The sequence below is a fragment of the Stomoxys calcitrans genome, chromosome 5, assembly GCF_963082655.1.
Source record: "Stomoxys calcitrans chromosome 5, idStoCalc2.1, whole genome shotgun sequence".
Lineage (NCBI taxonomy): Eukaryota > Metazoa > Arthropoda > Insecta > Diptera > Muscidae > Stomoxys > Stomoxys calcitrans.
Window position 1 is genome coordinate 142,377,167 of NC_081556.1, and position 17,563 is coordinate 142,394,729.

A 17,563-nucleotide genomic window follows, 5' to 3' on the forward strand; every position below is an offset into this window, starting at 1 on the left:
CCGAGGTATACTTAACAAGGTAGTGTTATGGGATCAGCTGATTGTAATTTTTAAGGTGGAGCGCAGTATTTATGCGTACATGTCAGAAAAACAAATACACGCACGCAAATGACGAAATAAGTTAACCAACTCTCAATTTTGAACGCGTTTCAGGACGTGAAACATATGATTTGAATACGTTTACTGTTCAAAAATTGTTTTGCAGTTCGTAAATTAAAGAAATTCTTTTATGATTTTAATATTAAACCACATTATTGCCAATTTCCATTGAAATTAACTTTGGAAATGACATAAATAAGCTGATTTTTCGAATTTCGTGCGCATCAAAAGGTGTATAGTATGTAACTAAGAACACACGAGTGCTGCGCGTGATATGCAACTTCAGCTTTCGAAATAAACAAAGAAAATTAAGAGAAGAGAGAGAATTTGAAGAGAACCGTTTATGAACATAGAATATGATTTAGCTTGTTTTCAATCGATTGCAGACATTTTTACTTTTAAACTTAAAAGTAGTTTTACAAAATACTTCTTTTTAGCTTTTCTTTGTTAGTCTACTTGTGCTTTTCTATTGTTTTTATATTCACCCAATTCCCTATTATCCTCTCTAATGAAACAAAAGAAAACGTTGGATTTCTAATTTCGTGGTGGCCATTTTTCATTGAAAATAATGGGCTATCTAGTATATGGAGAGTTTGTGTTGAACGCCAATATCCATTGCGAATGGCGAGATAGGTTTATTTGACGATCATGACAATATGAGATAAAATGTGCACATTAGCCAATCACGGTTATATGGGACTGGGTTTGTTTGTTCCGTATAGACTGAAAAACGGCAGAAATGATTTTCTCAAAATTTTCGCACATTGTGTAGGTTGGTCTGGAAACATAGGCTATATAATTTTTCGGTATCGGAAGGGGGACGAACCCTCCCCCTTATGCCAAAAACACAAACCAAAATCAAAAGTAGACCGATCGGGACAATATAGGTATTAAATACAAGGTATTGGAGAGTAGATTATGAATATGGTATAACAATTTGAGTCTATGTACCCATCGGGCCACACCAAATCCAAAGCTCCCACCAAAAAGACATATTGAACGTTCATTTCAATATGGGGCTCAAATGAAAGGTATTCGGGAGTAGATTTCGAATCTGACATACAAAATCAGATCGAAGTATAGGTGGTCACCCCACCCCTCAAAAGCGCCTTTAGACCCATTATAACTATATGATACTTGAACCGATTTTCTTAAAATTTTTATAGATTGTGTACGTTTGTCTGGAAGGAAACATAGGCTATATAATTTTTAGATATCGGGTGGAGCAGGACCCTCCCCTTACCCAAACAACGCCACTCATATCCGAAAGTGGTCCGATGGGCACAATAAGGGTATCAAATGAAAGGTATTGGAGACCAAAAAACAAATATGATATTAAAATTTGGTTCCAAGTACCCAGCGGGGCCCCCCAAATCCAAAACTCCTCTAAACAGATATATTCGAAATTCATGTCAATATGGGACTCAAATGAAAAGTATTAGGCAGTTGATTACAAATATGGCATAAAACATTAGGTCCAAGTAATGGGAGGTTGCCCACCTCCCCCTATATGGGACTCAAGTGAAATATGACATTAAAATTTGCTTTCAAGCCTAGGTGGCGCTTTTCCTCCTAAAAAATGCAAAATGCAAATTTTGCTCATGTAAATTCCACTAAGGAACTGGGGTAAACTTCTCATATATCAATGAGTGCAGTCCGATTCACGTTTTAAGCTCAATGATAAGGGGCTTCCTTTTTATAGCCGATTCCGAACGGCGTGCCGCAGTGCGACACCTCTTTGGAGAGAAATTTTACATAGCACAGTACCTCACAAATGTTGCAAGCATTAGGAGGGGAAAACCACCGCTGAAAATTTTTTCTGATCGTCTCGCCAGGATTCGAACCGAGGCGTTCAGCGTCATAGGCGGACATGCTAACCTCTGCGCTACGGTGGCCTCCTTTTCCTCCTAAAGATGCGTCAAATGGGTTATTTGACCCATTATGACAATATGGGACTGAAATATAAAGGTATTTGAGAGTAGAAAACGAATTTGATATTCAATTTTGGAGCCAAGTGTTTTGGAGTACGCCCTAAGGCACCCCCTAAACTGAATTTCATTTTCGTTGGGAATAAAGAACGAATTTGATATCTATTTTCAGTGCAAAATGCCGGTGGCCGCCCCAGCCCCAAAACACCCTCCAAGCGGTTCATATTTACCGGCCATGGCAATTTGGGGCTCAAATTAAAGGGATTTGAAAGTGCAGCACGTTTGATATCCATATTTGAGTCGAAATGGCTGAGGTGCCATCCCTCCACTAATGAGAACATTACCACCAGGAACCGAGAAGGGGCAAATTCTCACACATCAATGAGTGCTTTCCGATTCAAGTTTAAACTCAATGATAATAGACCTTTTTTTTATAGCCGAGTCCGAATGGCGTCCCGCAGTGCGACAACTCTTTGGGGAAAATTTTTTAAATTACAATGCATGGCATTTTGCCTCGCAAATGTCGCCAACATTAAGAGGGAATAAATAACACCGCTTTGTCCGATGTTCTCGCCAGGATTCGAACGCGTTCAGCTTCATAGGCTACAATGGCACGAATTCGACATCCGCATTCAAGGCAAAGTGTCTCCACTTTAAAAAGATATGAGAGAGTTAAAAAAGACGCAGTGGAGCGGGCCCGGTTCAGCTAGTCTGAAATAATATATGGAAATAAAATTTTGACAAAATATTCTATGCCAATAAAATAATGAAAGAGTTCGAAATAGGGCATCCTTGCACAATTGCGTTTCTGGTTGGACATAATGAAAACACACACACACACACACATTTTGTTTTGTTGATAATGAATAAAAAATAACTTTATTAATATTAGTTGGTTGTTGTCGTGGGTTTTGTTGTTGTTGTTTTTAATCTTCTTTTGTTGTTTTTTTTTCTTCTCTTTCTCAATAAAATATTATTTTCAACTTAAAGCTATATTTCGTTTTTTTCTGTTTCTTTGCAAATCAAGTTAAAAAATTTTAGTTTGGTGAAAATTTCAAAACAAAGTATAAACGTGAATTGATTTGTATAAATGCAACAAGGCATATTTTATGTATGTATGTTGGTATGATGCTATGTGTAGGGTATATAGAACAAATAGAGAGCAACTATAAGGACTGTCCTTAGGGGTTATCAATTGTATTAATAAAGACACAAGTGTGAAAACGGAAGGCAGAAAGAGGGCGACAAATTACAAACAACAAAAATTAATAAATCATAAAAAATTAAAAAACAAATGTTAGAGAAAGGGAATTCCAGGGAAGGCTTCTTAATTTAGCGTATGAAAAGGGCAATGATTATGATTATGACGATGTTGATGATAATTTTTTTTTATAATAAAACTATTAGACACATGTTAAATAAGTTTGTTTGATTATTATTTTTCTTCTCATTTTTTTGCTTTATCATTAATTAATAAAGGTATGTAAAAAATATATAGGTAGATTATGTGGTAGTAGTGGTATCAAAACAAATAACATTTCCTACATATATAAACGATTAGAAAAAAATGTCTTTTGTTGTCGCCATTAAAAAAAGAATACAAAATCAAAATATTCCCAAATAGACTCTTCAATAAATTACAAAATTTTGTACAATATGCGGGGAGAAAATTAGTTACAACTGGATTGTTTAAGACAACATATTTTTTTTTTCTTATAAAACAAGAACAAAACCGAATCGAGCTGGGATTTCTGCACATTTTGAATTGAATTGGAGAGTGTTTAGGTTTGGGGGCAGAGTTGGAGGAGTTGGCCAAATGAGTCATCTTCTATATATTGTATTTTGTATGGGGATGGGCAAAGCAATACTATCGTTAATACTTGTACTAGAGAATGATTATTACATAAATCGTTTGTTGTTGTTGTTGTTGTTAAATTCTAAATAAACATTTTTTTTAAAAGGCATTTCAATATAAGTTCGTTTTATGTTCTATCTTTATCGTTAGGTGTTTTGTTTCTTTGTTTTTGTCATCATACAACACAATTTTATGGTGATTTGTTTTTTTTTTATTTTTTTGTATATTTTATATTAATTAACAATTGTAACAATTGTTTTGATTTTCCTTTTGCGTTAATTTTTTTGCGAAATATTTTTGTAACAATTAATTTAGCTTCTTAAAAAATTTGATCTTGTTCTCATTACTGGGGTTTAGGGGGGTTTTAGGTTCTACAGCATGCTTGGAAAATGTGTTTATTATGGGTGGGGGACATAAGAGGTTAGCTTTCTAAGCACGACTCTGTTTTGAACCTGCACATAATGTTCTCTTCTTGCGTTTCCTTCGCTTTTAAGACATATAAGGGATTTTTTATTTTCTTAAATTTACTCACAATTATAATATTTTTTTTTTCTTTATCATTTCTCATTAAATAATTTAGATGTTTTTGCATTATTTTCTTAGCGCTTTCCTAGACTAGTTGTATTGGTAGTAGTAGTGGTAGTAGTGGTACAGTATGATATAATTAGCAAGATAGAGTATATTATTAGAGACAAGACAGTTAGTTAGTTCCGTATTAGATTAGTATGTATGGTAAGAGTATTCAACTATTAGTTCCCGTTTATTTTCATGACCCCTATAAAAAGGCCTTGCCAAAGCAGATAATTAGCTTTCCTGCTCCTTAGTATCCACTGCAAGAATTTCAACTCCATCTATTAATGTATCGTTTGTGTGGCCTGCAGCAGCAGCCATAGCTTCCCGATTGCGCCGTTTCATTTCTTGCAATTTTTTACGTTGGGCCTCACGTTTGAGCGCCGCTGCGGAAGGCGTTGATGCTGCACTACTGGAACCACCACCATTTGCCAGTGGGGTGTTTGCACGCGATTTGTTTGTCTTAATGGTTTTGGGTGTTTTTAAGGAATTACTGCTGTTGTTGGCCATAGTGGGCATTAGCATGTCTGCGGGTTTCTAAAAGAAAAATCATAATTTATTAACTATTTGTTTCTTCTCCTTTCTTTTTCTCCACTTACTTTCCATTCATTTGCCTTCAATTGTTCGATTCCTTTAAATATTGAATCTATGTGATCTACTTGTAAATACACCATATCCCAGAATCCTTGCAAATCATCGACTGTGGTTGGAAACTGGTCCTCCGGTGAACTGTTAAGATTATTGTGACACAAACCTATGAAAGAGGCATAAAGAAGGAACATAAATTTCGTATTACATTTTCCCCAATTTTTTCTCCATTATACCTTCAAATTGTTTCATCTTTTGTGAGACTAATAGACGGGCCTTTCCGGCAGCCGAACGTAAAAGACCCAAAGTATCCTCGGTAATATCAGGATTACTCTGAAAATATAAAAAAACAATAAAATTTTAAACAAGTAAAAGTATGCCAAGTTCGGCCGGGCCGAATCTTATACACCCTCCACCATCGATCGCATTTGTCGAGTTCTTTTCCCAATATCTCTTTTTAGGCAAACAAAGGATAAAATAAAAGAATTGATTTAATATTGGAGATATATCAAGTTATGGTCCCCTTCGGACCATAATTGAATTGAATGTTGACGACGTTCAATTTCAGCCAAATCGAGTAAGAACTGCGGGGGCTCAAGAAGTAAAATAGAGAGATCGGTTTACATGAGAGCTGTGTGTAGACCGATTACAATATATGTTGAAGGTCATGACAGAAGCCGTTGAACAAAATTTCAGCCAAATCGGATAATAATTACGCCCTCTGGAGGCTCAAGAAGTCAAGATCCCAGATCGGTTTAAATGGCAGCTATATCAGATTATGGATCGATTTGAATCATATTTGACACAGCTGTTAGAAGTCATAACAAAACACCTTATGCAAAATTTTAGCCAAATGGGATAAAAATTACGCCCTCTGGAGGCTCAAGAAGTCAAGATCCCAGATCAGTTTAAATGGCAGCTATACCAGGTTATAGATCGATTTAAACCATATGTGACAAAACTGGTGGAAATCATAACGCAACACGTCGTGCAAAATTTCAGCCAAATCGGATAGGAATTGCATCCTCTAGACGCTCAAGACCCCAGATAGGTTTATATGACAGCTATATCAGGTTATGGACCGATAACAACCATACTCATCTCAGTTGTTGGAAGTCACAATAAAACACCTCATGCTAAATTTCAGACAAATCGGATAAGAATTGTGCCCTCTAGTGGCTCAAGAAGTCAATATCAAGGAACGGTTTATATGGCAGATCTATCAAAGCATGGACCGATGGGAGAATGGATAGAGGATAGGAGTAGCTCATACCATCGCTGCATAATCGAAGCGATGATAGGAAATATGGAAAAATTGGAAGAGATTTCCAATCGGATACCCGAGACGACAATTGCTGGCGTGTGCGAGGCACTGCTGCCAGCGGCGCAGTCTTGGATTGATGGAACTCTGGTATTGTCATCTGGAAGTTCATGCTACACAGATGGATCAAGGCTTGGGGACAGAGTGAGTCTATATTGAGAACCTAGGGACTGAGATCCGCTTTTGACTAACTCACCATAATACGCTCCTGTGGGCATAGATCCGAGCGATCACGGCAAGTGTGAGGTGGTGTGGTGTTAACGCGAGGACGTCAAGTGTGAACATATTTTAGGGGGCGAAGGTGGAATGAAAGAGGAAACGATTTGGCAGTGAAAGCCAGAGGTCTGCGTTAATAAACTTGGTTACCCCAAGCCGTTCCGGGTCGACCCAGTCCGAGTTAAGGGCGTGGGCGGCGAACGCGTATGTAATACTGTAGAACAGCGAAACTGTCGATAGAACGACGAAAATCCTACGGGGATTTGGTTATTTAAAGGCACCAATAACTCCCCTTGTCATATTGAGCATCATAGGCACTCAGTATTTGTGGAAGAGCCAATGCCGCCCGGTATCTCACAGAGACTCTCCGCTTGATACCGCTGATTGTCCGCGACTGCCCTTCTAGCTACACCGTATGAAGCATTCTTCCACTATTCGCAACCTATGGAAGCGCCCGGTAGATAGCAGCTAAGCTTCTGACAGCGTGACACCAATGTACATAAAACAGATCGACTTCAAAGCTTCAGCCTGTGTGGTGCTTAAAGTGCCGGAAGGTAGTGATACTCATCAAGCTCTATAAGTGAGCAAGCTCGTTCCGGTCCACAAGACCGATCGCAGTGGGAAAGTTATGACCATTGGTTATTGAGTCTTTAGATCTAGCTTCAGACATTTGTCGACTTCAATTGGAGTAGTTCCAAGTGACTCTGCAGTTGGATTAGCTGGTTTTTCCGAGCATTTAACTAGGTGATTTGTGGTCCTGAATTGCTTGCAGGGCAGACATTAGTCTTTTTCGTCATTTGTAACTGGTGGTGAGCGTCTATCAGTGACTTTTTGGATACTGGGATAAAGTCGATTTGGTTACAGAATACTGGAGAATATCCTGCAAGTTCGTTCTAAGTATGACGAGGTTGCGATCGGTGGATTTGTAGAATCACATTTCTAAAAATACAGATAGTCTTTTCGAAATTCGGGTGACTCTCCTGGTTGCTCGGATGATGCTCTTTAGAGAGAAACTGGCTATGACCTTTAACTAGTTGTTGTTGTTGTTGCAATCATATATGCATGTGGAGGTGGCGATCCTTGTCAAGCTCTTATAGGTGAGCAAGCTCGTTCCGGTCCATACAACCCATCGCCACGGGAAAGTGGCCGCCTTTAACTTGCATTGACATGCCGAGCATCATAGGTACTCAGCATTTAAACAAGAGCCAGTGCCTCCCGGCCTCCCACTTAGACTCTCCACTCGATACCGCTGATTGTCCGCGGCTGCACTTTCAGCTACCTCGTATGGAGCATTCCAATATCCGCAACCTAGGACGCGCCTGGTAGCTTCCCATGATAACGAGGAAAACCACACAGATCGGAATTTAAAGTTCCAACCCGTATGATGCTCAGTTATCCCGTGCCGGGTTTTTGGTTGTTGAGTGATGTAACTGAGGACTATAGTGTATTAGCACCAGGGCCTATGTTGTAACTTTGGAGATCCTGTATTCCGCTCATGATCACCGACCAACTTGACAATTTTCCGGTTAAGTTCACTTATCTGCGGGGTACAAGGCTTTGTTTGGCGAAGGTTATCCCGTTCATCTGCTAATTGAACTGCGGAAAATTTGGTCTTCTGACAGTTGCCGTTATGGTTTAGCTGAAAACCTTCCATACGCTGTGAACATCAGAAGCGGGTGGTTGCCGTCGGAATACTGTCTCTATGTGGTCTCTGAAGCATGGCTATTCTGTCTTCTTCTGGTTGACTTACGTTCGGCTGAGACTATTAAGTGGGTGCTGGGTTGTTTCGGTACAAAGAACCGATCGCTGCGGGAACCGATACTATTTTTATACCCACCACCGAAGGATGGGGGTATATTCATTTTGTCATTCCGTTTGCAACACATCGAAATATCCATTTCCGACCCTATAAAGTATATATATTCTTGATCTAAGACAATCTAGACATGTCCGTCTGTCTGTTGAAATCACGCTACAGCCTTTAAAAATAGCGATATTGAGCTGAAACTTTGCACAGATTCTTTTTTTGTCCATAAGCAGGTTAAATTCGAAGATGGGTTATATCGGACTATATCTTGATATAGCCCCCATATAGACCGATCGGCCGATTTAGGGTCTTAGGCTCATAAAAGCCACATTTATTATCCGATTTTGGTGAAATTTTGGACAGTGAATTGTGTTGTTGTGCCCTTCGACATCCTCCGTCAATTTGGCTCAGATCGGTCTAGATTTGGATATAGCTGCCATATAGACCGATCCTCCAATGTAGGGTTTTAAGCCCATAAAAGCCACATTTATTATCCGATTTTGCTGAAATTTGAGACGTGGAGTTGTGTTAAGCCCTTCGATATCCTTCGTCAATTTGGCTCAGATCGGTTCACATTTGGATATAGCTGCCATATAGACCGATCCTCCGATTTAGGGTCATAGGCCCATAAAAGCTATATTTATTATCCGATTTTGCTGAAATTTAGGACAGTGAGTTGTCTTAGGCCCTTCGACATCCTCCGTCAATATGACTCAGATCGGTTCAGATTTGGATATAGCTGCCATATAGACCGATCGGCCGATTTAGGGTCATAGGCCCATAAAAGCTATATTTATTATGCGATTTTGCTGAAATTTGGGACATTGCGTTGTCCTAGGCCCTCCGACGTCCTCCGTGAATTTGGCTCAGATCGGTCCAGATTTGGATATAGCTACCATATAGACCGATCCTCCGATTTGGGGTCTTAGCCCCATAAAGCACGCATTTATGGTCCGGTGTCGCCGAAATTTGGGACAGTGAGTTAAGTTAAGCCCCTTAACATACTTCTGCATTATCGCACTGATCGGTCTAGATTTGGATATAGCTGCCATATAGACCGATCTCTCGGTTTTAGGTTTTGGGGCCATAAAAAGCGAATTTATTGTCCGATGTTGCCGAAATTTGGGACAAAGAGTTAAGTTAAGCCCCTCCACATATTTCTGCTATGGGACATAAGGTATGAGTTTTGCATCGGATTTTGACGGAAGGTGGTTTACATATATACCCGAGGTGGTGGGTATCTAAAGTTCGGCCCGGCCGAACTTAACGCCTTTTTACTTGTTTGATATAGGTTGGTCGATTTGGATATAGTTTCTATGTTTTGTTGTTATTTAGTTTAAGCTCGAGGTCGAGTCGATTCGATTTAAATAAATCTCCTTTATGCACTAGAAGATTCAATTTTTATTTGATTTGGTGGAAATTGGTAACGTAACAGTTTTATATATATAGACTCAAATAGACATGGGCCCCATTTAACCCAATGCCCCGACGTGACTTCTGAAGCCCATGGAAGCCTAAATTTTTATATGAAACGGTACGTAAAGTATACTTATGCCCAACAAATGACTCATAGAATCCGATCCACCGATTTGACTTCTAGTAACCCTATAACCTCAACTATAAGTCGATTTGATTTTCTCAAAACAATCCATATATACCCAAATATTAGACCGGACAAACAAAGAGCGTTGTTTCCTTGCTTGATTTGAATTGAATAACAATAAATTTGTGACACGGAAATGAGTATTAGGTTTTTGTATGTCTACTTACCGCTAGAGCATCTAAATATTTCTCTGCTACCGCTGCCATCTCTAGTAAACGATTTTGTTCACTCTTCAATTGCTGCAGGAAGAAATGGGCATCCTTAATGGGGGCCACAGCACCATTACTGGAAGTAGTGTTTGGTGTTTCAGTGGCGTCGCTAAAAGCAGTCTCTTTAGAAATTTGGGAATTTGGTGTTACAACTACTTCGGCGGCTAATGGTTGGAGGACATGGACTGTCGAGGACGTTGATGACGCTGATGCTGGTAGTGGTGTATGAACTAACTCTGTACTCGTCTCTAAAGGTATCTGGCGATCCACTTCATCGATGGTTTGATCACCTATACCAGATGAGTTGATGATATTTTGTGACTTGGATTCATTATTGTGTGGATGGTGGTAATGATTATTAATTGTTGTAGTTGTCGTTTTGGTGATCGAATTGCTTGTAGTGGTGGTGCCATTACTTGTGCTGTAATTTTGTGTTTCATTTGTTTTTGTTGTGGTGGTGTGGGTGTTTGACACCGTCGTGGTATTGCTGTGGTTCGTTAGTTCCCTGCCAGGGGAACTTCTGGAGAAGTTTCTTTTGGGTGACACAATGGGCAATTGAGCTCTAAATTCTTGTGATAAATGTCTCAAACATGGTAAGTCAATGTTATTATTCTCGGTATTTAAATTGTCCGCTGCCGAGGAGGACAAACTGGCCGGTATGGAGGGTCTACCATTGGTGGTGAGCTTCTCGCGGAACTTATTATAGTCTTTACTGGGCGATAACTCTTGGAATTTTCGAGCCAGCTCCGAGGTGGCACTGCCGCCTCCATTTTCGCAAGTCTGTGAACGGTTGAGACGTTGTGGAGAGGCCTTGGTCTTTTTGGGACTATAAAAGCCTTGGGCTAATGCTCCGGGGCCATATAATCTCTCTACTCGTTGTTGTATAAAGCTACGCGCGGTAGACGAAGACCCTCCGCCACCAACACCACCACCACCACCTCCACCTACCTCATCACCACCCACACTAAGATTGTGCAGACTATCGCTGCCATTCTGTGCATGATTATTATTCTCGATGATGGTGTATTTGGTCCCTATGGTTGTCATAATTCCGCTGCCGCCTCCACCACCATTCGAAGTCATGTGCAGATGATGGTGATGGGGCGAGGTTACATTGACATTAGGCATGGCCAGCAGTACGGGTGGTGCCAAAGAGTTGTTCTTCTTGCAATACTGCAGACTACTCGACGAGGGTCGAATGGGTGAGACTTCGCGTGATTTGTTGATATCTTGTCGTATTTTCGAATCGTATGTAGTTATGTTCGAATAGCCGTTGACACAACAGGCCAAATTTAAATAACTCGGTTTCTTGTCGTACGTATCGACGTCGGGCGTTTGTGGTGATAAGAGATTCACGGTGGCCGCTGTCGTTTTACAGTGAGGCTCCCCAATAGCTATGTTATTGTTCACCGTTCCCACTGTTGCTGATGTCGTGTTGGGCGGTTGTGTTGTCAGTGCTATGCACACTTGTCCTGTGACAGGATCTACATAAGCTGTGGTATTATTTTTTACGGTCTGCAGCGAACAACGTTCTCGGATGTTGGCTGTAAACTCACGTGTAATGTCCTTGATGGAGATGGGTGTGGGAAAATTTAAACTGCCACTGGTATCTAAATATGGAAGAAGTGCAAGAGTAGTGGGTGTGGAAATCAATTACACATTACAAAATACCATCATACAAAAACAATAATCATTGATACTATGTCAAGGATACAAGGAGAGAGAGGCGGCGTGGTAATACTGAAAGCTATTTAAATCTAAAAGAGAAAACCTTGAACCACATTTGTGTATGCATAGAAATAGATTTACCAGAACCTTAGGCTTGCATAGAAATAGTTTAGGCAGAGTTGAAGGTAAATGACAGTTAAAGGGCATATAAAATCTGCTTATATTTATTTTTTTTTAGAAAATTTAAATCAATAACATTTGGTCTCAAAGTAAAAAACCTTAATTTCTATATCCTATCCATTACTAATAATTTTTGTTGCTTTTCATGTTTAATTTGTTGTGGGTGCTTCTGTTTCAATCTGCCGAAGACAAGTGTGACTGGGTCGTCATCTTTTTCGGCATCCACAAATGGATTAGACAAATTATCCTCGAAAGACTTATAGCAATTCTAGCAATGAGACTATTTACAGCTACACCGTGATTGATAGCTCGGACGCAACTGGTGGGTCGATATTACCAGATAGTACCGATGTTGCTCTGACACCACACGGCGCCGGGTCACTTGGTTGATAACGGAGGGGAAGATATTCTGGGCGGTGAATTCATTTGAACTCTACAAGTCAGCGGGACCAGATGGCGAGCTGCCTGCTATGTTGCAAACGGTATGCCATACGACTCTTGATTTGTAAGAGTTGCGATATGCTGGACTATGTTCCGACGGGGGAGCGGTAGGTTAAAGTGATTTTGATCGCAAAAGCCGAAAACTGAGCCACTCTCTATTCCAGGACTTCAGGCCAATTAATCTTTCGTCCTTCATTCTGAACATTCTGAACTAACTGTCCTTGTATTAGGGACCGTCGCGAAATTTCACTGGTATGCTATCAGTAAGATTCAGTCGGTTGACAGTGCATGATTTGCTCGGTTGGATACATTTTGGGTGTGAGCGAATTAACTCTCGAGGTCTTCTTGAACACAGAAGGGACGTTTAACAATCTGAAGTGGAACTTCATACATGGCGCTCTACTGGACATATAGGTCCTCTCTCTTTTGGTGTTCATACGATGAAGATTTTGGCCAGAGGAAGTCCGTCTTTTTTGTGGCTACTGATTGTCCACGACTGCCGTTGCAGCTACTCCTTATGGAGCATTCCACTATCCGCAACCTGTGGATGAGCCCTGTTGCTCGCAGCTAAGCTTATTGTGACAGCAAAGAACACAATACAGATCGGACCTCAAAGATCCAGCTTGTGTGGTGCATACAGCAATCCCACGCCGGGGGGAATCTGAGGTCTTTTCCTACTCTTAGGGTCCTCGAGGTATCTGTTCGGATGGGCTAGGGCTAACTGACTTGTCATAAAACCCTGAAAGACTGAGCACTCATTGATACGGGAGAAGTTTGCCCCTTTTCCTGAGTGGAATGTTCATGGGCAAAATTTGTTGTTGTTGTATTTAGGTTGTTGTTATGGGTTGCATGTTGGCAATAGTCTTGCAAAGTTAGGTCTTTGTTTTGCATCTTAAGATGGTAAAAACGAAGAAAATTTGATAATTTTTTTTCCTTTTTACCTTTCTCTTGGGTGAATATCTTAGGTTGTAGGTAACGGAAGTTGCCCGCCAACCTAACCTTATTTGCTTATGTTTCTATCCGCACATTGGCGATCCGATGGTGAGCAGGGCCTGCTACAAAATCAGCTATAGGTACGTTTAAAGATACATCGAGCTAACGAGAGGCTGCAGCAGAAAAAACTCAACAGATGAGGTCAGTTGATACTTCTTCAGCAACGACAGACCATTTGAAGGAAATTTTGTCAAAAAAGTTCGAAAATAGGTTTTCCAACATCTGCCATAAGCTCACGCCAACACAAATGAATGGCCCAAAGTTTCGACAAAGCGAAGGACATAAAAAATTCAGCTGTTCAAAGTGAATGATTAGAAGTGGCATCCACAAAACTGGTCGTTAATAAAAAATTGTTCCTGCAATTTGACGAACTTGACGAGTTGCCTTAATTTCATTAAATCTGCCGACCGCTAGATGAACTAGAATTGCTTCCTGTTGGAAGTTTTTATTCACTTGCCCAATTGGGAAAAATGGCCGGAAAATATTATTTGGCTGTAGACTTTTTTCTTTAAATAAAATTAAAGTTTATTTTTCTTTTAAGAACAAGAAAACACTTTTTGCTCACAAACACTGCTCAATTGGACTATCCGCTTTGAAATGAAAGAAAAAGGTTCTTAATATCAAGAATGGAACTACAAAACAAAACTTAAAAAATAGCCAATTGCAATTGATAATCTATGTATGTCTACGTATGCATGTGTGCGGGCAATATATATTGGTCTATGTGCTGTATGTGTATAAATATAACATAAAGGACACTTTACTGGGTCAGCGACATGGAAAAAAGTTATCCTTCAAATATTTAATTTCCAACCATTTGTCTGGTGGTGGTGCACACTGCTGGGTGGTACACCTCTATTGTAGACCTAAAAGCAAACTGAAAAATTGAAATATCAGTGCCCTCTAACCACTACAAGTGGCAATGTTGTTCTACTAGGCAATATTTGTTGGCGTTGAACTAAAAAGAAATCTAAAGCATATACAAATATTCTTAAAAGGTAACTTAATCCATTGCCCATAGGGGCCGATGGCAAGAGTAGGACATTGTCCGTCCGTACACCTTTGTACCATTGCTACACAATACCCCACCAATGGGGAGCTAAGGAAGAGAGTAGTGAATGGGATTGGAGCATTACATACAAATAACCCACCCAAACTAATCGGTCATAAAATGTGGGTTGGTGTCTTGAGTGATTGAACGGACACACGCATAATACCGCCGCCTTAATGACCGCAGCAATATTGTCAGTGAGTAGGCACTTTTTTCCTACAATTGTGTTTTGTTGTTGCTGCTGCCTACACAGAAATATGATGTTAAACTTTAAAACCAACAAATAAACATAAAATATGAAACAAGAAATATTTATGCATGTATGTATTTAGGTAACCCCATCATCGTGTGTTAGTAGTAGTGTTACAAATAAAACGGTACACAAATTAAACAAAGAAAAAAAGTTAGACGTGGTGGACGCAAAAACCCCAATGGAATTGCAAAAAAATAGAGGTTGGTCTAGGAAGTTGGATATTGTTGGGAAAAGGGAATAGGAGAAAACACGGCTTGGGAAACCGTAGTAAAGGTGTAAAATGTTTCCTTTTTTAACTTAAAACTACGTCATTATTGGGTGTGCTAACTGCTTCCAATGCAGCAGAGTAAGTTCAATTCCAAGGGAGCAAAGGGGTGTAGGTGAGGTCTTGTAATATTTGCAGTGACACTTCAAACACCATAGAAGAATAAACAAAAAACAACAACAACAAAAAAGAGAATATTGAACATAATTATCCATTAGCAAATATTGTTATTAGTTGGGTAATGGTGTTGTTCTTGTTGTTTTTAGGTGGAAAAAAAATAAAGCTGTGTTGCCGTATACACAAGTAGATATGGCTCTGTACACATTTAGGTGATTTCCGCTGATTATACACACACACACATACATTGGGGTTGGATAGTAGAGTTGCTGGCGACAATAGGTCTAATATTTTATTTTTCTTTCTTTTTAAGTTTTATGACCATTTTGAAATGGCTTCTTCGCTGCAATTCAGTAATTACTAAAGCAGATTAAGTTAAAAATTATAAAAAAAATAACTATTTCGGTAGATTTATCTCCCATAGCAGATCTTAAACTCTAGCCTCGGGCCTGATAGTGACCAAATCATCTAGTATGTTAATATTGCAAATTTGCTTACTAACACCCATATCCATGGAATCGAGGGAGAACTCATGTCCATAAATGTATTTATTAATTTATTAACTAAATATGTAATATAAAGCTAATAAGGCCCATAAGTACTCTCGAGTTAATTTGGATCTTGTTCTCGAGCTAAATATATATGAATCAGCTGATTTTGTAGTGAGAAAACAGATGTTTTTATACAGCAAGCGAATTAAACGGAGCCCGCCGTGGCACAGAGGTTAGCATGCCCGCCTATGACGCCGAATGCCTGGGTTCAAATTCCGGCGTGAACATCAATAACATCTCCAGGTATACTGCCTTGTTAAAACTTCTCTACCAAGTGGTGTCGTTATGCCGCACGCCGTTCGGACCCGACATAAAAAAGGAGACTCCTTATCATTGAGCTTAAACTTTAATCGGACTGCACTTGTAGATATGAAGGAAGTATTCCCCGTTTCTTAATGGAATGTTCATGGGAAATTTAGTATTTAGTAAGCGAATAAAACTCACTCTTTGGGTTTGGCTATGCGTAAAAGGCTTTGTTGTTTTCGTTCCCCTAGCGATGGGGTCCAAACAGCGGAACGGGAACATGCCAAATATCGCTACCCCCGCACACAAGTATGTAGCTAATCCCATAGCAGCCGGTTGTACGTACCGGATTGACCCGATGGAGTTTTTCAACGGCAAGGGCTGTCACCTCAGTGTATAACACACTGCTACAACGACGACGACAAGTATGTAGCTATTACAACAACAAGAATGTTGATATGATGTTTTTATTTTACTTTCAATGTGATTAGAAGATAGGACCAAGTCATATTATCACTTGACAATCGAGGCGACGATAGGAAAGCGAAGAAAGAGGTTCCTGAGACGGCACCCAATATTAGTTCAAGATCTCCTAAGACTGCCAATTTGATTTCTTGAGCAACTGAACATCCCAATTCTTATCTGATTAGGCTTGAATTTTACATTTTTAATTTCCCCTTATATATCGAACACCCACGTGAAGTATGGAAACTTCATGTAGCTGCCACATAAACCTCATAGCCTTATGTAGTTCTCATATCTACTGATCTCGGAGTGTCCATGGTGTTGGTTCATCTAATCACTGGCGCGATAGATAACCCAGAGGATGCCGCTCTCCGCTCGATACCTCCGATAACCTGGGGACGCGTCCGGTAGCACGCAGCTAAGCTTCTCGAGACAGCAATGAACACCACACAGAAAGAGGCGGTCACAATTGGCCACCGAGATCTTGTGATTTAACACCTTGCAATTTCTTCCCTTGGGGACAAGTGAAAGATAAGGTGTACGCCAACAAATCAGCGTCGATTCACGAACTTAAAAGTAGAATTTGTGAGGCTATCGAGTACCTAGAGCTGCTACTTTGCGATTTGGTTATGGGAAATTTTATGCAAAGACCAAGTGGTGGGAGACAACTCGAAACTTATCAGAGATTATAAAACGAGCGCAGAAGATCGAGGCGCTTTGAACGCTAATCTAAGTTCGGCGAGTGGAACAAATGTTTTGTCATAACCAATTACAGTAAAAGTGTTCAGGAGATCTCTCCCAGATGGGGTGAAGCTACCGCACATATAACACATATTGCACGTCGCGCCGGACACATGACGGGCTTACATTTGATTTGTGGGGATGAGGATGAGCTATAGAAGGTTGAGCACCTATTGGGGCATTGCCCAGAAATTGCGGGAGTAGGTGCAGGATCGAACAAAGTTTATATGTCTAAATTATCTTCAGACACATACTCCTTTAGCCATTCTCGGCAACTATAGCTTTAAATGGCAGTGCAGAGGGAACTCTCCAGCCAGCCTGGGCACCGTTTTGTCACGCATGTTGGCTTCTTCATTCTAATGTTTGACATTGTACTGACGTACATTCTATCTGGGTTCT

General features: G+C 40.0%; 1 protein-coding gene across 4 annotated transcripts in view; it reads right to left on the reverse strand.

The window, feature by feature from the left end:
* Window positions 1-2,873: 2,873 nt before the first annotated feature.
* The window catches only part of LOC106088766 (YEATS domain-containing protein 2), a 37,666-nt gene continuing 22,976 nt past the window's right edge, over window positions 2,874-17,563 (reverse strand). For all 4 annotated transcript variants that reach the window (XM_059368859.1, XM_013254436.2, XM_059368861.1 and 1 more), the window contains 4 exons: window positions 10,155-11,806; window positions 5,277-5,373; window positions 5,052-5,206; window positions 2,874-4,989 (listed from right to left, as the gene is read on the reverse strand). In XM_059368859.1, coding sequence (XP_059224842.1) covers window positions 4,687-4,989; window positions 5,052-5,206; window positions 5,277-5,373; window positions 10,155-11,806 — 2,207 coding nt within the window. In that variant the 3' untranslated portion in view covers window positions 2,874-4,686. The remainder of the gene's footprint in view (window positions 4,990-5,051; window positions 5,207-5,276; window positions 5,374-10,154; window positions 11,807-17,563) is intronic.